Source organism: Saccopteryx bilineata, chromosome 4 (assembly GCF_036850765.1).
Source record: "Saccopteryx bilineata isolate mSacBil1 chromosome 4, mSacBil1_pri_phased_curated, whole genome shotgun sequence".
Classification (NCBI taxonomy): Eukaryota; Metazoa; Chordata; class Mammalia; order Chiroptera; family Emballonuridae; genus Saccopteryx; species Saccopteryx bilineata.
The window spans coordinates 263154995-263176343 of record NC_089493.1 but is presented as its reverse complement, the minus strand read 5'-3'; the positions used below and the strand labels follow the sequence as shown (position 1 = coordinate 263176343).

At 43.4% G+C, this 21349-nt stretch overlaps 2 protein-coding genes and 1 pseudogene across 2 annotated transcripts in view; 2 read left to right on the top strand and 1 right to left on the bottom strand.

The window, feature by feature from the left end:
* Positions 1–21349, top strand: part of LOC136334318 (NXPE family member 3-like) — a 288032-nt gene that overhangs the window by 28438 nt on the left and 238245 nt on the right. The window lies entirely within an intron of this gene.
* STAG3 (STAG3 cohesin complex component) overlaps positions 442–21349 on the bottom strand; it is a 30185-nt gene continuing 9277 nt past the window's right edge. The window contains exons 7-33 of the mRNA XM_066278030.1: positions 19947–20098; positions 18107–18180; positions 17190–17313; positions 16578–16676; positions 16295–16374; positions 15856–15963; positions 15486–15600; positions 15221–15326; positions 14872–14975; positions 14513–14605; positions 14300–14389; positions 13854–14054; positions 13665–13735; positions 13473–13560; positions 12887–12967; positions 12712–12804; positions 12399–12567; positions 12138–12274; positions 11319–11420; positions 10615–10763; positions 10238–10366; positions 9982–10139; positions 2882–3059; positions 2502–2603; positions 2114–2192; positions 974–1033; positions 442–697 (exon numbers count right to left, since the gene is read on the bottom strand). Coding sequence (XP_066134127.1) covers positions 689–697; positions 974–1033; positions 2114–2192; positions 2502–2603; positions 2882–3059; positions 9982–10139; positions 10238–10366; positions 10615–10763; positions 11319–11420; positions 12138–12274; positions 12399–12567; positions 12712–12804; positions 12887–12967; positions 13473–13560; positions 13665–13735; positions 13854–14054; positions 14300–14389; positions 14513–14605; positions 14872–14975; positions 15221–15326; positions 15486–15600; positions 15856–15963; positions 16295–16374; positions 16578–16676; positions 17190–17313; positions 18107–18180; positions 19947–20098 — 2951 coding nt within the window. The 3' untranslated portion in view covers positions 442–688. The remainder of the gene's footprint in view (positions 698–973; positions 1034–2113; positions 2193–2501; positions 2604–2881; positions 3060–9981; positions 10140–10237; positions 10367–10614; positions 10764–11318; positions 11421–12137; positions 12275–12398; positions 12568–12711; positions 12805–12886; positions 12968–13472; positions 13561–13664; positions 13736–13853; positions 14055–14299; positions 14390–14512; positions 14606–14871; positions 14976–15220; positions 15327–15485; positions 15601–15855; positions 15964–16294; positions 16375–16577; positions 16677–17189; positions 17314–18106; positions 18181–19946; positions 20099–21349) is intronic.
* Positions 3338–3739, top strand: LOC136336393 (large ribosomal subunit protein eL28 pseudogene; annotated as a pseudogene).

The window sequence follows — 21349 nt, the reverse complement described above, 5'->3', positions numbered from 1 at the left end:
CAGGTCCACCCTCCAGCTGATCAAAATTCTATCTTTCCTCTTCAGCCTAAACTCTTCTTATCAGATAAACTACGCAAAGGCAGTCAGTTTCTCCCTAACTTGTCTTCTCCACCCAGTCTCTCAGTTTATTAAGCAATAGATCCTTGAGAGACAGTCTACTAAGCACCTGGGGTGTGTGCAGTGCCACCCACACTTGCACACTGGGCCACGGGACTGGGCAGGGCCATTTAAGATACTAGCAAAGATCTGATCCCCAGCAGTTTAACAATCTCAAACCACACCTGGGAACCAGCTGATTCAAACATGTTTATTGAGCTGATCACTACAGCACAAGAGAGACTGGGAAAGATGTTCCAAAAATACAAGAAAACGGTTAGGATCTATCCATTCAACACAGTAAAGGCAGTGCCTCTCTCAAAAACTGAGGTGAAGCCCCCTCCCCACACCTGCTTTCCAACAGAGGGTCAGAGCCACGGTGCATTAGGAGGAATGGCATTTAAAGCTTCTCCATGACAACATCATCAGAGAAAGGTTAGGTTAGAAGGGCAAAGCCCGCCTCTCCTTCCCCTCAGAGACCAGGGGTGAGACCTGGAAGTAATGGTTCCTTTTGCTTCCTTTTCCTGTTGTCTTTTCCAAGTGGTTATATTGTTGAAGTGGGGGTGGAGATGTGGAGGGGTGCAGATTCACATCAGAAATCCTGTAATGAGAAAGATGAAAGGGAAACACAGAGACATAACAACAGATTGCAGGGTATAGAGATGACTGCAAGGTCCTAGAGATGACAATTCTAATTCCCCTCCTGTCCTCCTCCAAGCTCTACTCCTAAAGCTCTTGACACAGCTGAGGGCATACCATGGGCTGTGGCTTTTCTTTCCACTTACACTGACAGATACACGAGTTACCTGCCAGCATCTCTCAGAGACACCCAATTCCTCTTACCCTGCCTTCCATAGTCTGTTTTGGGGCCACTCACCTCAAAGTTCAGCTCTATAGTATCTAAGAGGTCCAGCCCAGGCTTACTGAGAGAAGAATGCTAGAGAGAATGGGGTCAAAAGTTAGCAAGGTCTTTCCCTGTTCTCACCACATTGCAAACAATAACAAAGTTCACTTTCCAATAACACGTAAGGGCTGCAGTAGGTCCCTGAAGCAGTCAGGAAGATTAGCAAAGGCAGGGCACACAGGAAGTTCAGCCTAGACTTTCTAAAGTCCTCAAAGTAGTGTCTTCTTTTAGACCTGCCAACTTAGCCCCTTAGATTTGTTCTATTTTGGAACCTGAGAATGGGATTTTTCCTGAGGGGACTTTAGGAAAGACAACAGAATTTTAATAGAGGCCTTGCTGTATAGTCTCTGGTTTGAAGATGTCACTGTCTGGTTTTTCCTTCTGAGCCTAAGACCTCCATTCCCCTGCTTTATTCCATCCTTTCTCTGTGCTTAAAGAACAGAAGAGGGAGCAGAAGAATAACAGCAATGGACACAATCCTTTTCAGTTTATAATCTATTTTGTATTTTGTGTATTTTAAAGATGAGGAGGGTGAGAGGGGTTATAGAGCTAACTTGATAAAGTTGTAAACGTGAGGGCTCTCAAGTCACCTTAAAATTCCTATTTTTCCTGTAAGACTGGCAACATTTCCTTCTGGGGAAGAAGTCAGGCTGGGGTAGAAAAGGGAGTGGGTGGAGGACCAGAAACTGGGGCAGCCCTCTAAGAAGAGGGAAGGCAGGGTGCCCATGTGCCCAAGTGTATGTATAAAGAGACTTACTGAGTCTCTTACTGAGGCTGGGCCAGATGACCTTCCATCTCTAGCTCAAGAACACCTTTCAATTCTTAGATTCAGAAGCAAAGTTCTTATTTGGAGATTGAGAGGGGGAGTGCTATTCCAATCCTTTTGAGTATTTTTAAATTTATTATCCCTATTTATTTAATAAAAGTAAAGTCCTAGCAAAGTGCAAAGCAACTTACAAACCTCCCTCCTTTACTCTGTGATTCTTTCAGAAAGGCCTAAGTACCTTTCAGGGACAAAGGCATCAAGACTGATACAGCAAAATCACTCTAGTTTATCTTTCTCATATCTGCCTGTAGTTCTAGAGGGGAGAAGAGAATGCTGGGTCAGCTCACCTTGTCTGAATCTTGCCATTCTTCACCTGACTCATTCTGAATTTCTAATTCTTCTTCATCCTCTTCCATAAGGCTGAGTCTGATGGCAATAGCAGAGAGCAGAGGTTTACAAACTGTTCTTTAAAACCCCCAAGAGTTTCTCAGAAGCACCCCAGGGAGCAGGGAGGAGCAGTAAGTAGAGTAGGGCTCTAGATTCCCACTCCAGCTTTCATCAGGAGCTCTACTCTTATCAGTTTTATATGCCTGAGTTCCACATTATATTGGAATGAACTGTTCTGTGGTTAAAACAATTCCAAAAAGTATCAGCACAGAAGCATTGGCTAATGGGAGAATCCCTTCACTGTGGGCAACAGATCGAATGTGAAGATAGATGATGAGAAAAGCTCACCGGGTCATCCGGTTGCCTAGACCAGGACCTGAAGGGTTGAATGGAGTCTGGAAATGCTGTTGATTCAAGAACCTTGACCTCTGGTTACCTGAGAGGAGGTGGCTGTAGGGAATGATGTAGGATTAAAATAAAAATAATGGTAAATAAAAATAAATGGTAAAAAGAAGAGTTAAGGTAGCAAACATTAAAGGGGAGCAAAGCTCAGAGTGTTGGGAAAAAGAGAAAATGTAAAGCTAAAAATATAGAAAAAAAATATAGAGAAGGACCCCAAAATGAGGGAGTGTTGCAGGGGAGAACAACAGAACAAAAACAGCAAGATGAAGATGGCAAGACACCAAACTGGGAAATCAGAGACCCAGATTCTCCCCCTCAGCCCTCACCCTTGAATAAGCTCTGATTCTGAGCCGCCTTCTTCTTCCATTTCTTCCAACCCCCCCAGTGGCTGCCTATTCTTCACAGTTGTGGAGGTGAGGGTGGGTGTGGGTAGGATGCTGTTCAGCTGTAGGCTTTCTTCTGGGGATGAAGAGGACATGTCCTCTCTGTTTTGCCTGGAGGAGCCTGCAAAGAAGTAGATGCACAGGCATTAACTGTAGACCAGGTACTGCCATGGACATCTTTACTTTTCAAGACCTGCCCAGCTCTTATTGATCAAAGTCACCCCATTAAATTAAAAGAAAAGACCTGCCCAGGATTTGGCTAGAAAAAGTTAAGAAGAGACTGGAAACGGTGTATGGCCTATGTTATGACTAAAAAATGATTTACTATATACTAAAAGAATAAAAGTCACAGAAGTATTTCTAGCTCTTTCCATTTCTATCACAACAAGAGGAGTTGCCATGTCTTCCCACCTGCAATGGATGGTCACGAGGAATTGCTCCAGCTTCCTGATCAAGAGGAACAAACAGATGTACAGCACTGAACCCAATAATCTGAAGGCTCACAACTCATTCTGCTGACTAACTGCAAAACGGTGGGTGTGGAATCAACGGCCAACGGTGAAAGTATGATGGTTGTCATAAAGCAGAGATATCACCAGTGAAAGCTTGTCACCTCCTATTAGCTGGCCACCATCAACAAGACTGCCTAGGGCACCCTAAGCAGCATCCGGGACATGATTAGCAAGAACAACTATTGCCTGGATCTGTGCATGACCACCATCCACAGGGCCAGCACCAGCCTGGGTGCCAGAAGCCCTGACAGTGAAGAGGAAGGAAGCTTGCTCCTCCAAGAGCTCCTGAACAACCCCTTGTCCCCCACCAAAGCAATAAAGGTATCAGCGGACTTTCCTCAAAAAAAAAAAAAAAAAGTATATCTAGGACTTGTCCAAGAAAAACCTACTACATAGCTTATAAAACAAGATGGTAAGAGATATAAATATATTTTTCACAAATAAACAGTAACATCTGAACATAAGGGTGAGAGTGGGTTGTACTCAAAATTCTTAAGTTAAAAGGTCTCAGTTAATCAATGAAGACATCTGAGGTCCTATTCATTCAAGACTTCTGTGGTGAGAAAAAGCTTAAAATGGCAATAGTTCTGGGACCTGAAGCTAGGATAGAAGTATGAGGGGTAGGAAGGGAAAGAAAAATGAAATACTACTGGATTTTCAATAAGCCAGAAAAAAGTGAGATGACTGTAATGTCAGCCCTAGTGCTGATATGAAGGGTAAGTGGAAAATCTAGGTAAGAATCTCTGTCTTGCACAGATCTGAGAAGGTACAGGAGGAAAGAGAATTCAAAATGTCTCAGAAAACCCATGTAATATTATTTGAAAACATGAGTCCAATTGATATTAATATTTGTCAACTGCAAATATTCACATCCCCATTACCCTTACTCCTCATGGCCATACTTATAAAACTGAACTCAATAACCTGGAAAATGGACTGCTATTGATTTAAGTGGAGGGCTACAAACAACAGGAAAGAGCCACATCCATGAGATTGTAACCCCAGAGAGGAAACCTTGGGCTCCCAGGTGGATCCTCCTAATCTCCCCAGCCTATTTATGGTGTAATGGTGCCCAAGCACTTAGCCCTTGGGCCTCTCCTCTGCTCCTTCACTGGTTTCCTTAGCCACTCATGTTCACACCTTTAAATACCAACTCCTAAATTTATCTCAGCTTTTTCCTCTCCCCTGAACTCCAGATTATATCCCCACCTGTCTATCCAACATCTCCACCTGCAATAACAAGGCTAATACCAAAGCCCTGATCTCATCACAGCCTTCTTTCCCCATCTCAGCTGCTATCAATGCCATCCTTCCAATTGGTAGGCCAAAATTCTTAGCCTTATCCTCAACTCCTCCATCACATAACTGGTTTCTCAGTAAGTTCTATTAGTGATATCTTAAAAATATGTTCAGAATCTGGCTATTTCTCATCACTTCTGCCACTCCCCTCAATCTATTCTGTCTCCTCTCTTGTCCGGACTCCTTCAACAGTCTCCTTTCTGGCTCCTTTGTTTCTATCCTTGCCCCTCTAGTCAATTCTCAACGTAACAACTAGAAGTATGCTTTAAAACATAAGACAGATCCTGTCATTCACTGGTTCAAATCCTACAATTTTTATCATTTCACTCCAAGTAAAGTCCAGTCTTTACTCCACCTCATATGTTTTGGGCTCCTATGATGTCTATGTTCTCATATCCTATGAACTCTCCATTCGGCTACACTGGTCTTCTCTGCTGTTTCTTGAATGTGCCAGGCACAATCCTCCATTGTGGCTTTTGGACTAGTTGCCCCTCTGATATACTATTCTGATATACACCAGGCACTCTCCCTCACTCCTTTAGGTTTTTGTCCAAGCTTTACTCTCTCTGTGAGGCTTCCCCCAAGTCAGTCTATATGACCACAATTCCCACTTCATCAGTATTTCTTCATCCTCCTACCCCCCCCTTTTTTTGTCATAGCACATACCACTACCTGACACTCTAAATAGATATTTCTCTTTCTTCACTGCTGTATTCCCAGAACATGATGCTTAATAAGTATCTGTTGAATGAACAATGGAACCAACCTTTGTAGTGTAATCCTACCTTTAAAACCCTCTGTTTTAGGTAAACCAATCAATACATCCACGTACTTTGCCTAAAGCATACCTTCCTACATTTTGCTTATGCTATTCTACACTTGATCTTAGCCAAAAGGCCGAGAAGCGATGCTTATGCTATTCTTTCTTTGTTCAGCTTATATAAAAATCTTACATATTTTTCAAGTGCCATCTTAAATTCTATATTCTTGGTAAAGCCTTCAGAGATTAATTAACTTTTTTTAAAAGAGAGGCCCTGTCTTATTGGCTCAGTGGACAGAGTGCTGGCCCAGCATGTGGACATCCAGGTTCATGCCCAGTCAGGGTACATATGAGAAGTGATCATCTGCTTTTTTCCCCCTCCCTCTCCTTCTCTCTCTCTTCCCTTCTTGTAGCCAGTGGCTTGACTGGTTTGAGCATAGGACCCAGGCACTGAGGATAGCTTGGTTGATTTGCACATTGGCCCCAGATAGGGGTTGCTGGGTGGATCTGAGAGAAGGAGCATGCAGGAATCTATCTCCCCTCTTCTCATTTAAAAGAGAGGGAGAGAGAGAGAGAAAGAAAGAAAGAAAGAAAGAAAGAGGAAGGGGGAGAGAAAGAGGGAGGAGACAGATAAGAAGCATCAACCTGTAGTTGCTTCACTCTAGTTGTTTATTGCTCCTCATATGTGCCTTGACCGGGGGTCAAGCACATGTGACCACTTGCTCAAGCCAATGACCATTTGCACAAGCCAGTGACCTTGGGATGATCTCAATGATGACATGCTCAAGTTGGTGACCCTGCACTCAAGTCATTAAGCCTGCACTTGAGCTGACAAGCCCTCTCTAGCTGGTGACCTCAGGGTTTCAAACTAGGTCCCTCAGCATCCCAGGTTGATCCTGAATCCACTGTGCCACCACCAGTCAGATGGAAATCAACTAAACTTAAAGTGATAACTTCATTCCGTGAATGCTTCAGCATTTATATGCCAATTCTCCAATGCTCAGGAAATCATCATTTACTGGTGATTGTTCATAATTTAGATTTTCTATAAATGTACTTTCTCTCTTTCCTATTAGATGGTAAGCTGCTTGAAATCCTTCATGGTCTCTAAAACTCCTAATACATTATCTTATACATGGTAGTAGGTCATCAACAAGTATTTATTAGCTAGCAGATTAGGGCCAAGTTTCCTAGTGGTAGAGGAATAATTTTAGGTGGAATATAGAAGACATTTAAAAGTCACACTCTAGCCCAGGGGTCTCAAACTCGTGGCCCGCGGGCCGCATGCGGCCCGCCAAACAATTTTGTGTGGCCCACAGACTAATCCACGAAGTTCAAAATATTTTGGATAAAATTAAGTAAGCCTAGGGGCCTACTTGTATTTTTCATTTCTCTAGCATCCTAGCTAGATATTAGCTTAGTTAACAGCAGTTGTGATGTGAACTACAGTTTCTGGTCGTTTTGTGACACTGAGTTAACTGCATGTACGATTGTGCTTGTTGTACTGATTTTTTTTTTGTTTTCAACTGCAGTGAGAAAAGTGTTGCGTAACAGTTGCCTTTTGTAGACCTAGTGCGGCCCGCCGAATGGCTGTGATCTTGCTCTGCGGCCCACATGCTGAGTTGAGTTTGAGACCCCTGCTCTAGCCTGACCTGTGGTGGTGCAGTGGATAAAGCATCGACCTGGAACGCTGAGGTCGCTGGTTCAAAACCCTGGGCTTGCCTGGTCAAGGCACATATGGGAGTTGATGCTTCCTGCTCCTCCCTTCTCTCTCTCTCTCTTTCTCTTTCCTCTCTAAAATGAATAAATAGAGTCTTTAAAAAAATAAAAAGTCACACTCTACCTCACACCATATACAAAAATTAACTCAAAATGGATCAGAGACCTAAATGTAAGAGCTAAAACTAGAGAACTCTTAGAAGAAAACAAAGGTATAAATCTTTGTGACCTTGGATTAAGCAATGATTTCTTAAGATCTGACACCAAAAGCATAAACAACAAAAGAAAAATGAGATAGGCCTTGACCAGTTGGCTTAGTGGTAGAGTGTCAGCCTGGGACATGGAAGTCCCAGGTTTGATTCCCAGTCAGGGCACAAAGGAGAAGCGACCATTTGCTTTTCCACCCCTTCCTTTCCTCTTTCTCTCTCTCTCTTGCCTCTCTGCAGCCATGGCTCGAAAGGTTTGAGCAAAGTTGACCCTGGGCACTGTAGATGGCTCCATGGCCTCACCTCAGGTGCTAAAATAGCTTGGTTGCTGAGCAACAGGGACAGTGGCCCCAGATGGGCCTGGACCCTGGTCGGGGTTTATGCAGGAGTTTGTCTCTGCCTCCCTGCCTCTCACTTAATGATAAAAAAGAAGAAAAATGAGATGAGTGGGATTTCATCAAAATTAAGAACTTCTGTATTTCGGCCCTGGCCGGTTGGCTCAGCGGTAGAGCGTCAGCCTGGCGTGCGGGGGACCCGGGTTCGATTCCCGGCCAGGGCACATAGGAGAAGCGCCCATTTGCTTCTCCATCCCCCCCCCTCCTTCCTCTCTGTCTCTCTCTTCCCCTCCTGCAGCCAAGGCTCCGTTGGAGCAAAGATGGCCCGGGCGCTGGGGATGGCTCCTTGGCCTCTGCCCCAGGCGCTAGAGTGGCTCTGGTCGCGGCAGAGCGACGCCCTGGAGGGGTAGAGCATCGCCCCCTGGTGGGCAGAGAGTTGCCCCTGGTGGGCGTGCTGGGTAGATCCCGGTTGGGCTCATGCGGGAGTCTGTCTCTCCCCGTTTCCAGCTTCAGAAAAATACAAAAAAAAAAAAAAAAAAAAAGAACTTCTGTATTTCAAAGAACACCATAAAGAAAATGAAAAGACAATCTACAGAATGGTAGAAAATTTTTGGCTTTCATATCTGATAAGGGGCTTGAATCTAAAATATGAAAGCTCTCTTACAACTCAACAAAATGACAAACCAATTTTAAAGGAGCAAAAGATTCAAATAAAGATTTCTCTAAAGAAGATATGCAAACCAACACACAATAAGCATATGAAAGATGCTCAACAACATTAGTTACTAGGAAAATGAAAATTTAAACCACAGTGAAATGCCAATTCATAGCCACTAGCAGATGAATACAATAAAAGACAATAACAAGCATTGGCAAGAACATGGAGAAACTAGGGTCCTCATACATTGCTGCTGGGATTATAAAATAATGTAGGCACTTTGGAAAACTGTTTGGTAGCCCCTCAAAAAGTTATACATAGAGTAACCATATGATTGTACAATTTCATATAGCCCAAGCAAACTGAAAACATATGTCCACGCAAAAACTTGTACATGAATGTCCACAGCAACAATATGAGTAATGGCAAAAAAGTAGAAACCACCTAAATGTCAATCAACTGATGAATGGATAAATACAATGTAGCCTATCCATACAATAGAATATTATTTGGCCATATAAAGATGTAAAGTACTGATATATACTAAAACATGGATAAACCCTGAAAACATACTAAGTGGGTCCTGGCCAGTTGGCTCAGTGGTAGAGCGTCACCCAGAGTGTGGATGTCCCGGGTTCAATTCCCAGTCAGGGCACATAGGAGAAGTGACCACCTACTTCTCCACCCTTCCCCCTCTCTCTTCTCTCTCTCTTTTCTCCTCCTGCAGCCATGGCTCAGTTGGAGCAAGTGCTGAGGATGGCTCCATGGCCTTGCCTCAGGCACTAAGATAGCTCAGTTGTTGAGTAAGCATCACCCTACCCTGTAGGGGGCTTGCTAGGTGGATCCTGGTCTGGGTGCATGAGGGAGTCTGTCTCTCTGCTTCCCCACTTCTAATTTAAGGGAAAAAAAACTAAGTGAAAGAAGTCAGATGTACAAGGCCACATATTATATGATTCCATTTGTATGAAATGTCTAAAATAGGCAAATCCAGAGATACAAAGTAGATCAGTGGTCATGTCTAGGAGTTGGGGGAATGGGGAGAATGAGGAATGACTAATAATATTTTTAAATGTTTATGAAAAAACATACTAACACATCAGACTTGTAATTTCTAGGACATTATCACTTAAGATGAGACTATGTAAAAGAAACAGTTAAAAAAAACCACCTTAGGTAAGTTATAAGACAGGTAGTGATCTGGAAGTAAAAATTCATGAAGATTGTGTAAAAATATTTAAAATGTGTAAAATAAAAGAATCTAAGATGTTAGGAAGGGGCACTCCAAATGTACAGATTTCTTTATTCAATCTCCAGTTTTATCATTACTTCTAATTGATTTTTAATAGAGATTTGTTCTTTTAGTTGGCTAAATAAACCTTGAATAAAACGAGTATATTTAATGATAGTTACTCAATGAAGTACTTTTTATTTAACCAAAGGCAAAAGTTTAAAGGTGGCAAAAGACCATATATGGCTTTATCTAGGCAGTGGCAATAAAAGTAGTGCTGGGGACCCTGATCTCCAAATGTACAGCATACATACACAGCACTTTACCTTCAATGCGCCTCTTCTTGGAGTGAGGGTAGCCCTGAGGGCTGGCCTCTGCTGGGTTCTCTACAGGGCTGAGGGAGTGGCAGTATGTGGTGACTGCACTCCAGGAATGACCAGGTTCCTGGGAGACATGCTGCAGACACTTTTCCAGGTAGGAGAGTCTAAGGAAGGGGTGGGATGAAGGGGCTGAAGTGATCACTGGGCCCTCACCATCCCTTTCTTCCTTATACATATATTTATCCACCCACTCATAACTTACAGTAGCTGCTTGTCCCGATGGAAAAGTCGGGGAGAAAACTCTGAAAGGAGCTCTAGGAATGCTAGATTTGTGGGCTGATCAGAGGAGCCAGCTGGAGGAAGCTCAGATAAGGAGAACTTGATGCCTTCCCTTGATTAAGCAGAATTATTTTAGTAAGACAGTCCCTTTGTACTTCCAACTCAGGGCTGTCCAAGTATACCCTCATCCTGTTCCCAGCTTGTCTTCCATAGCTACCCAACTCTCAAACTGATTTCTTCTTCACAACAGGCTTATCCTCCCTCCAGAATCTCATTCCCAGCTCTCCCTGTACACGGCCTTTGGCTTAGCCTTCTTAGGCTAAGCTCAAGAACACTGACTTCCAACCAATACTGCCTTACTTGTGTAGCATGACCATAAGGTCACGGTTCTGTAGCTGCTGGGGTCCAAAGCTCAAGGCAAATCTCCGGGCTAGGTCCCTCATCTCAATGAAGGCTGGAAGTTCATTCAGGCCCTGGGGCCCATGTTCCTGCAGCAGTTCTGTGTACAGCTATGCCCAGGAGACATGATACATTTGAGTGATGGAGGAACAAGGTGTAAATAGAGAAGTAGAACATTCTCTTCTCTGCCTAGAAATTCTAAAGGGCTTGGGATGCCATCCGCTACTCTTACTTTTTCTTTCTTCCCAGGACACTATCCCTACCCCTGACCCATGTAGTCAAGAAAGCCTTCACCTCTGCTCTGTAGCAGTAAAAAATAAAAATAAAAATAAATTTTAAAAAGTCTGTAGTAACCAAAGGAAGCTGAGAGAGAACAGATTTTTTTAAAAACTAGAAATTTCCAATCACTTAACTGTTGGTGCTCCTAGGTCCCAACTAATAGTTGAATTTCTATTGAGTTAGAGTGGAAACTGCCAGTTAAAAAATACTTTTTATGAATCTAATAGTTATGAAGGACACTGTTATGTAAAGTAACAGTGAAAATAAATCAGAAAGTTGCTTCTCTTAAGGATCTCACATCCTAAATGGCTAGGGGTGCACAAAGAGTATGTAAACCATAGAGAGGGCATGCCCTAGTTTTGAGGCACTTGAGGCAAAGGGAGTACCTGTTTGAGGCTCAGCAGTAGGATTTGGGAACAATGACTTCGGTCAATCTGCCTTGCTCTAGTTAATGTTTCCTTGATAATGTCACCATAGTCGTTGTAAAACTGATGAAGAAATAGAGAAGATAGTGTTTGAGTACAGAAAAACTTACAGTTTTGTTTCTTCCTTTACATTCCTAATTATGCCTCTTTCCAAAAGTGACTTAGGTAGGAAACATAAATCTAAGTATAAAACAACTCAGATTAGACCTTATCTCTAGGTGCAAAACCCAAAATAAATCAGATTTTAGGAATAAATAAGGGAAGAAATTCTGCCCTTAGCCCATTTCTTGCAGAACAGTAGTAAGCCTGCCAGTGCATACTCTCACCCAGCATTGAGGCCTTCACTATTTGTCTCACTCCACCAGGAGAAGCCCCATGAAGCAGGAATTTTTGTCTATTTTGTTCACTGCTTTGCCCTTACTGTTTGGAATGGTACTTGGCACAGAGTAGATGTTCACTAAACAGAAATCAATACAATGGTGGCTTGAGGAAACCAAGGTACACATCTAGGTATCCTGTGAAAACTGATTCCTCTTCCATTCTTTTTCTTCTCTTCTTAAATTACCTTACTCCACAGACTGGGTTCACAGAAAGAGATATTTCCCCTCCAATAAATTTCTTCCTCTTAACAACTTTTTCTCTGTAATTATTTACTACTAAGTCTCTTTTCTTTGTTCCTTCATTCTAAATTCCTATTGCCCTTTCCCTCCTACTTCTCCTTTAACCCTGATACCACAATCTCCCCCACCATGTCTGCAGTCATGCCTGTGGTCACTGTACCTTGTTATAGTGTTTGAAAACATCTGAGGCTGCGTCCATCTCCAGCACCCCATAAAGCAACAGCTTGCAGAACCCAGCCAGGAGGCGCCGCCGCTGGTGTAACTGCTCTATCTGTAAATGGTCCTCCTGGGAATGACCTGGCTCATATCAAATGTAGAATGGAATGGTCAGAATCACAAATTTAGACCTCTTTGTCCTATTTGCCTGAGGCAGGCCCAAGCCCCAGACCCTTCCTGAGCCCCAGGTATAGAGTCCCTGTACTCTTGCCTAGTTCTCCAGGCTGGATGAAGACATGGTCCATGAGGAAGCTGGCTAACTCAGACTGGAGAGTGGCTTCAGGAAAAAATACAAGGGGACTAAGGAAATCGCGTCCTCCTGTAACCATCTGAGGGCTGAAGATGAGAAGTAGATCACTTAATAAGACAAAAGCCTGTTGGGGGGGGGGGGAAGAAAGCTTAAATAGGTCAGAACACTGACCAAGATCAAAATTATACAATTAATTTCTTCTTAGAAAGGGATTCCTCAAACCATGGGAAGACCTGGTCTCCCTGGTCCCACTTGATAAAATGCTTACCTGTTCCTGGACCTTAGGATCCACATCTGAGAGGCAGCTCTGGCAGAGTTCGCAGAAGGCCACCATTCTGTCCTTCAAACTCAATAGCTGCTTCTATAGAGATAGTGATTTTAGGGGACGGAATGAAGACACAGTCTCCTTCATTCCCATTCCCCCTATTCAGACCCATATTCACCTGGGAGGCACCTGTTCCAGAAAGGTGGGTTAGTGTCCAGAGAATGGAAAAATAGGCAAGAGTCAAGGCTGGCAGGATCACCTGTGAAGACCAAATGTTAAAAATGAGGGATGGGTCAAGAAAATAAAGGAAAGATAGGGAGCAAAAAGAGAGAGGAAGGACAGAGAGAAAGAGAGAGAGAGAGAGAGAGAGAGAGAGCAGGCACACACAAAGCAGTAAAAAGAGACAAAGGCAGTGAAGAAGAGAGAGAAAATGAGATTAAAGGAGACCAATTCCTTTTCTGGTAGAAAAGAAATCATTGCAGACAATCTTCTGGGGATCTTATCCTGGGTAAGATGTAACCTCTCCCAAATTTATCAGAAGTCTCCTAGAATCCTTTAATATCATTCTTGCCTCCCAGAAAACCCAAGAGAATGGCTGTTTTCAAGCACTGAAAAGAATGGAAATGAACAGCACACATGTGATCTTTCTCCCTTGTGTCTACCCATATCCCCGGGACTGGAATTGCCTGGAAGAGTTGGCTACCTAGGATATAGGGCCCTTAAGAACTGCCCTCTGCCTCCACATCTTCAACTTGTCTACTTGCCTGATGAGGAACCTCTCCTGTGTCCACAGCCTTCCGGAGGAGTCGGTAGCATGGCTCATAGAGCTCCCATTGAGTTAGGTCATGAGCACTTGCAGGAGGAAGGAGAGGAAATGTTACCAGAATAGAATGAGAAGAATCAACTCTACAGACACCAGTAGAAATTGAAGAGGAAGCAGGAGGTGAGGTGCTCACTTGTAGAAGGCAGAGAGGCGCTTCAGAGTGGCTGCCAGATTATACACCTCATCTTCATCTAGAAAGGATGACTAGAAGAAAGAAGGTCCACAATGGGATTTTCCCAAGAACTCACAGATCCCTCTGTTCCATCTGTGGCCCTCTCCTACCCAAATTTGGTATGTCCTGTCATTCAGCCCTAGTTCCTACCTGCATCAGCTCTTCAAGTTCCTGTTGGAAGCGGTCAGTCAGCAGATCCACTAGCTGGCTGCGGGCAAAATCCACCCGGCTGAAGAATGTGAATTCAGGATTACAGAGCAGATAGAGGGCGTGAGCTCCAGCCTCAAGCACCGATGGCTCTGCATGCTTTACCACCACCTCCTGGAGTTGCTGTAAGAACAGCTCCAGGTGCTGAGAGAAAAAGGGCAGAAGCTAGTGCTATTAGGGAGATGGGGAGGACAACTCTTCTGAAGGGGAGTATAGCTGAGGGAGATAAAAAGTGTTTGAAAGCATTCCATTTCAAGGATAAAATACCTACGGAAGGGAAGACTAATGTTTCTGAAACCCAGGTTCTTGAGAATACTCAGATCCTGGCAGTAGAACCACTGACCCTAGCAAGGAAGCAACAGGTGGAAGAAATGTATCTTCCTCCTCACCTTTTCTAAGCGCCTGGTGCAATAGATGTTGAGATCAAAGTAGTTAAGAAGCTGGAGCAGGGGAGCAACCTTCTCTGCGTCAGCTGAGAACTGTGATTGAGAGGAAGACTACTTATTAGCTAATATATTGCTAATTCTTGCTCCTATCCCTCATCAGAGGCCATTTTCTTTTCAACCTAATTCCCAGATGATGAACAGTGGGGGCAGCTCTACCTTGGCCAGGAGTTGGGGTAGCAGGGGAATGAGGTGCTCAGTCAGCTTCACCTTGTCATCCACTTGGATCTTACGTTCTTTAGACGTTAAGCCCTGGAATTAGTCATTTGGGGTGTGGGAAAGGTGTGGAGAAACACTGGGTCCATGGGGCATGTACACGTATCCCTCCTCCCCACAATCCTATTTTCCCATGAAAGAAAAGAAAATTCAGCAGCTCCCTTCAGATTTTTTTTTCTGGAAATGGAATTCTTTGAGGGGCAGAGAAAGGGGAACCCTAAGCTAAGACTTGAGGATAAAGTGGATAATACCTATCCAGATATAATATTACCAATCAATCCAACCCATCCTTCAAGCCATACCTTCCTCCCAGTGACCCGTCCCACAGGTGGGTGACCCTCTGAAGCTTGTCGAACACTGGACACAAGGATTTCTATCAGTGTGTTCTCCTGCACATCGCCCAGGTCTGGGTGGCAGGAGGATAAAAACACAGAATCATAGTTTAGCCACCCTCCACCTCCAAGTCTTTCCCCACCCCAGTGTTCCCATTGCCCCTTATATCTCTGCCTTTTACATACAATACAGAAAAGAAATCTCTCCTGGTTTCCTACCAGGAGTTGAAAGGTCCCCCTGAAAAGAAATCTCTCCTGGTTTCCTACTAGGAGTTGCAAGGTACTCCTCCACTGCCCCTGGCTACCATATGACACGCACTCTGGTCCTTCTCCAGCAGCAAGCTCGTCAGACTCTCCCAGTCCTTCAGCCGAGACCCTGCACAGTCCCACAGGCTGTCTACTAAGTAGGCAGCATGGTCGTGAAGCTGTGGAAATATGTACACATTAAGTTACTGAAGCCACATTAAAAAACTCTAGGAAGTGGCTACTGATAAACCATGTCTCTCCTCCCTGTATTGCCAACTCCCATTCTCTACCTGCAAGTCTTATGCACAACAGTCTAACAGCTTCTTCTTATACATCACCTCACTCTCCACAAAGAAGGACAGCAGAAGGTGGAAGAAAGTCCTTTGGGAAGATGAACTTCGGCGTTGCTCTCTCCCACCAACTGCTCTTGTCTCACACTCAGGGTAAAAAAGCCTGGTAGAATGGACACAAGGAAAGGGCACAGCACAGGAGGAAATAAACACCATGGAGGGAAGAAACAATTCAAGGAGAGGTTTAAGGAAAAAAGAGGTGCAAAGCTAAGGAAAGCCCCAAGAAATTGAGAGGGAAAAGAAGACCCCGAGAGAGACTTTAATAGGTATGGGGCGTTCTTAGCAATAGCAGTAGCAGTTGAGGGAGTGAAAATGACAGAGGATAGTGTTAAAGGAAAAATGAGAGGAGCCCACTCACTTCCAGTACAGAAACTCCCCTGCGGCAGAGGCTAGGGCTCGGTTCGAGGCATACACAACAGGGTAGATGCTCTCACAGTCTGCATCTGTCAGCACCCCTTCCATGTTTCTGTCAAGAGAAAAGGAAAAAAGCAGGTGGATATGGATATAGTCTTACAGCATAACTAAGGCTAGAAACAAAAAGAGGCAAAAACAATGAGAATTAACTCACAGAAAACTTTCAAATGAAGAGTGGAAGACAGAGGAGTATGGAGTTAGAGAAAATAGGAAACACTCCCCCTGGAGATCTTGTAACTCAGAAATGACCCTTGTCTTTCAACCTGCACATAAGGAACAGTCCACCTATGCTAGGTGGAGGAACAGGACTCTGGAAGTGCCTGTCTTATATGCTGAAAAGGTAAAAGATTCACATGCTTGCTTCCCCACTTCCCAGGACTCACTTAAGGATAAGTGTTAGCAATCTGACGGCCTCCACTGCCACATCGTACTCTCGGTCCATGACCATGGAAACCATCCGGTCCTACAAGGAGAACACTGATCAAAACCTCACTGTATTCATCCCCCAAATCATGTTCTCTTAGAATTTGAGAGGTTCCTAAAGAGAGAGTATAGAAGCAGACTCTGGGATAGCTATAGATATACCAGAGCAATAGAAATGAAAAGATGAGGTGGGGAAATGGGAACCACAGGGAAGAGCGAAGCATAGTACTGTCCCAATTTTACCTTGAAGCGGCTGGTAAAGAGCTCTAGGCGTGCAGTCAAGTCCTGGTTGCTGTACAGCTCTTTGAGAGCCTTCAGACACTTTAAACGGACCTCTCGATGCTATTGAGGAAAAATGCAAGTATGGCTGACTACTCCTCTACTCATCCTCAATGGGCTTCCATACTACCCCCACTCGTAGATTATTTATTCTGGGCCTAGGTGTCCTCTATACTGAGGATTCTGAGATACCTCAAAGACAGTGAATAGCTATCTTCCAATGTAAAAATAAAAGGATCACACAGAATTTAGCAACCATGATGACAAGAATCTTCTGGTTATCACCCTAGCACCTGTATTACTAACCAACCCATCAATAATATTCTTGCATTTTCACATGGAAAGTCTTTCTCCATGCCACTGTGGTTTTGAGGTGTTTCATTTCCTGGATAGGTCTTTTTTCTCTTATATTTTGTCCTACTCTCCCAAATACTGGGAAAGTTTCAAGGTTTACCTTGATGGGTGGATCACTAATCACTAGAGAAACATGTAAGTGGCAGGACCAGAAAAAGCTAAAGTGTGCTAGGGCAGGGAAGAGGAGGGGAACAGGAGAAAGGAAACTGACTCAACTCTCACCTTATCATGCAGGGTCCAGCCAATATATTTTAAATAGCTATCAGTGAGGAAAGAAGTACTGTAGCTTTGCATCCAAGACCCGATCTCCTCAATGCAGATAGCACGAATCTCAGGAAGGACATCCCTAGACACAAAAAGATAAATTGTCTCTTATCATCTTCTCCCCAAACTCACTTTCCACCCTACCAGATAATCTCCCTGTCATGGAAAAATTAATGTTCTTGACTAAATACGATATACCATGCCTTTCATAACCTCTTCCCAATGTAGATACAACAGATAAAAAGTAAACATTTTCTAGCCCATAAAATAGTTGAACTTATCCTCCCTGTCCCCTTTAAAACCTGATTTTGGAAGTTAATTTAACTGCTGGCCAAACAGTGTCTGTGTGTTTTAATTCTACTTCAAGAAAAGATCAAATCAGCTAAAGGGTTCTGAGAAGGCAGAGGCTAAAATTTAGGTGAGAATGAAAAACAAATACAAATGCTCTTTTCAACTTCATTCTACATGTCTGTAAACGGTTTAAAACTGTTGTAGCATAGTGAAACAGCAGGCTGGACGTGGAAAACACTTGCCAAGCTGTACACCCTCAGAAAAGCTCTGCGTTTTCCCTCTCTGCTCTCACTTCTCAGGTCTCTAGCCCCAGGAAAATGGGAAAGGGAACACACTAGACAAAGTTGGAGCAGAATACTCAACAATGCCCTATCTTCTTATTTTCTCTCCCAGAAAAGCTTACAAAATCCTTTGTAGGTGGGGATAAGCTAAACTTTATTAATTTAAAACATTTGTTAGTTTTTGCTCTAGCTGCATTAGTTTTAAGACTAACCAAATTAACTCAGAGTTAAGGAGGGGGTCTTGTTTTACAGCCTCTATAACAATGGACCAGCTGCTTCAACAAGAAGAGCCCCTTAACTCACCTGTACCGATGTACAAAGACACCCCTGAAGAGGGCATTCATCATTCCTTCAATCTCCTCTTGATGCTCTTGGAGCTAGAGGACAAGAAGGAACAAGTCAATCTCTTGTACCCCAACAATGTAAGACCATAAAAGTATAAAAATGTATGGCTTCCACCTACTTCCTATTTATCACTGAACACAGTCTGAACCCTTGGTATCCTATGTTCCCTTTAAACCTTCTAATTCTGGAAGAAGTTGTATACTTTACTAATACCTCAAAGGCCTCTTTGTGTTTGGAAAAAATAATCCCCTCTGTATCTAGTCATTTTTTTACTATCTTCGGCTATTCAGAGGCCCTAGCTGGTATTTACATATGTTTTTAACGAACAATTGAAAAAAATAAAATTTTAGTAAATGATTTTGACGGAAGATGTGGAACTAATAGAAAAAGAGAAGAAAGAGATTAATCGGTGATTCTCAACTGGGCTCCCCTTTTCCCCCCAGGCGACATTTGGCAATGTCTGAAGACATTTTTGGTTGTCACAATGGGGGGTTCCTACTGCCATCTAGTGCTAGAGATCAGGGAAGCTGCTAAACATCCTGCAATACCAAGACAGCCCCCTAATGTCAATAGTCCCACTACTGTGAAACCCTAGATTGAATGAATAACAGAAACAACATTATAAGGAGAATTACATGAATTATAAGAAACCAAAATTGTAATGGAACATTCTGTTCCCTCCCCATTGATTTGAGAGACAGAGAGCAGGGAAGAGAGGGGGACAGAGAGAAGCATCAACTCATTCCACTTAGTTGTTCCATTTAGTTGTACACTCTCATTGGTAGCTTCTCATGTGTGCCCTGACCGGAGATCGAACCCATGACCTCAGAGCACAGAGATGATGCTCTATCCACTGAGTATCCTGCCAGGGCTGGGAACATTAAGACAATCTTACCTCTTCAATAAATCAATATGTATATTGGGGAAAAATAGGGGAAGGCAAAATCTTACGTGTAAGATTAAAAGAGACTTAAGAAACACAACCAAATGGCATGCATAGTCCTCAGTTAAATACTGATTGCCTGTAATCAGATATAGAAAACATTTGAGGAACAAATGGGGAAATTTTAATATAAATTGAAATTAGATGCCCTGGCCAGTTGGCTCAGTGGTAGAGCATCAGCCCAGCGTATGGATATCCTGGGTTTGATCCCTGGTCAAGGCACACAGGAGAACACAGGAGAAGCCACCATCTACTTCTCCACCCCACCCCACCCCACCCCGCTTCCACAGCCATGTCTTGACTGGTTCAACTGCTCCCTTGCTCAGCAACTGAGCTCTTCTTAGTGCCTGAAGAAGAGGCCATGGAGCCATCCCCAGTGCCCAGGGCCAACTCACTCCAATTGAGCCAGGGCTGCAGGAGGGGAAGAGAAAGAGAGAGAAGTGAGAGGAGGAGGGAAGGGGAAGCAGATAGGTGCTTCTCTTGTGTGTCCTGACCGGGTACTGAACCCAGGACATCCACATGCCGGGCTGATGCTCTACCACTGAGCCAAACAGCCAGGGCCTAAACATTTCCGATAATGAATGTAAACAAAAGAAACTGAGTAAAAGTGGAATTATAGAGAACTCTAAAATTTAAACAAAAAATAATCATTGAGCCCACATCCCAAAAACAAGATAGCACACAATGACCTCTGACAGCATCTACTGCCAGCCTCCATTATTCATGGTCTTGAAAGGTTGCATGGGGATGTGTGCTTTACCAGAGAGAAGTGCTTGGGAACTGATAAGGTGGGCTTCAGCAACAGTGAACGGAAGCTGGAAGAGAGGGAGGGAAGAGGCAAGGAACAAGTCTTACCTCTTTGCGTTTCTCCAACAGGTTTTCCAGCCGCTCAGGTGCTCTCTGCTCTGGCCCCTTGTTTCGTTCAGCCTCATACTGACGCTGATTGTTGTCTTTGTGCAAACTCAGTTGTAGGGCTACTCTAACCAGAGAGGTCATTAGCTTCATCGCTTTGATTGAGGAAAAACAAGATAAAGAAGTTATTACTTAAGTCCGAGGATAAAGGGTAGGTTCAAAAAGAAGGGAATAAATGGCAGTGAAAAATGAAATGAAAAATTAGAGCAGGGTGACCCTCAAATCCCAAGACTCACTGTTCTGGAGTGGGACGGTTTTTCTACCTAACCCTTTTGGGCTTTTAATTCTTTATTATATGTGGCTTAAGTGTCTGTTTGTTGCTGATAGCTTATTGGTTGCTTGTGTAACTGTACTAGCCAATGGGGTGAAGTTGCCACGGCATTCAAATAATCCCGCCTTCTGGCATGCCACCTCACAAATTGAGGTTAAAGATTGGAGCAATTATTATGCTGTTAAGAAATCTTAACACCAGAAGGGGTCTTTGCAATGGTACAAGACTAGAGGTTCTCCAATTGAAAAATGTCATAATAGCTAAGTCTTTGGCTCCTCTAAAGGTAAAATACATGTTATTCCAAGAATTGATTTGGCTCCATCTCAAACAGGGTTGCCGTTTCAATTGAGACGTAGACAATTTCCTGTAAAACTCGCCTTTGCTATGACCATCAATAAGTCTCAGGGCCAAATGCTTAAGCGTGTTGGCATTTTTTTTTACCTGAGCCTGCATTTGGACACGTTCAACTTTATGTTGCCTGTTCAAGAGTTCGTGAAAGAATGGATGTAAAATTAAAAATAATTGATGGTCCTCTGCAAGGCGAGCTTAAAAATGATGGAAAGATCTACACAAGAAATGTTGTGTACAAAGAGATCTTTGACATGTGAATTAACATTTTATTATTTAAATCACTTTTATTTATTGAGCTAGCGGTGGCTCTTAAGAAATGTACCGCCAGTGGTTTCCTTCATTGCACTCTACTTTAAGCAATTAAGCAAGTAGAAGGGGGAAACCCTGTGGGGCACTAAGCAAAGGGGCGTCCTTGCCGCCTACCCTGGGTAATTCAGTTTGAACTAGCAGACACCTTTGCACAAATCATTTTAATTACAATTTATAATATCTAGAACAGTGGTCATTTCATATGACTGCCGGGCTTTCTAGTTTCAGCATATTCCCTGTGGTGAGCTATGAGAAACATGGTAAAGCTGGAAATTGTTCCTGTGTTCCACCCCTTTTTACAATTCCACTAGTGAGAAACTAAATTGGGTTTGGTATAAAAGAAGGATGGTTTTGAAATAAAGAGCTAAGATACAAGTAGGAAAGAAGACCTAAGACTGGAGAACAGAGAAAAGTT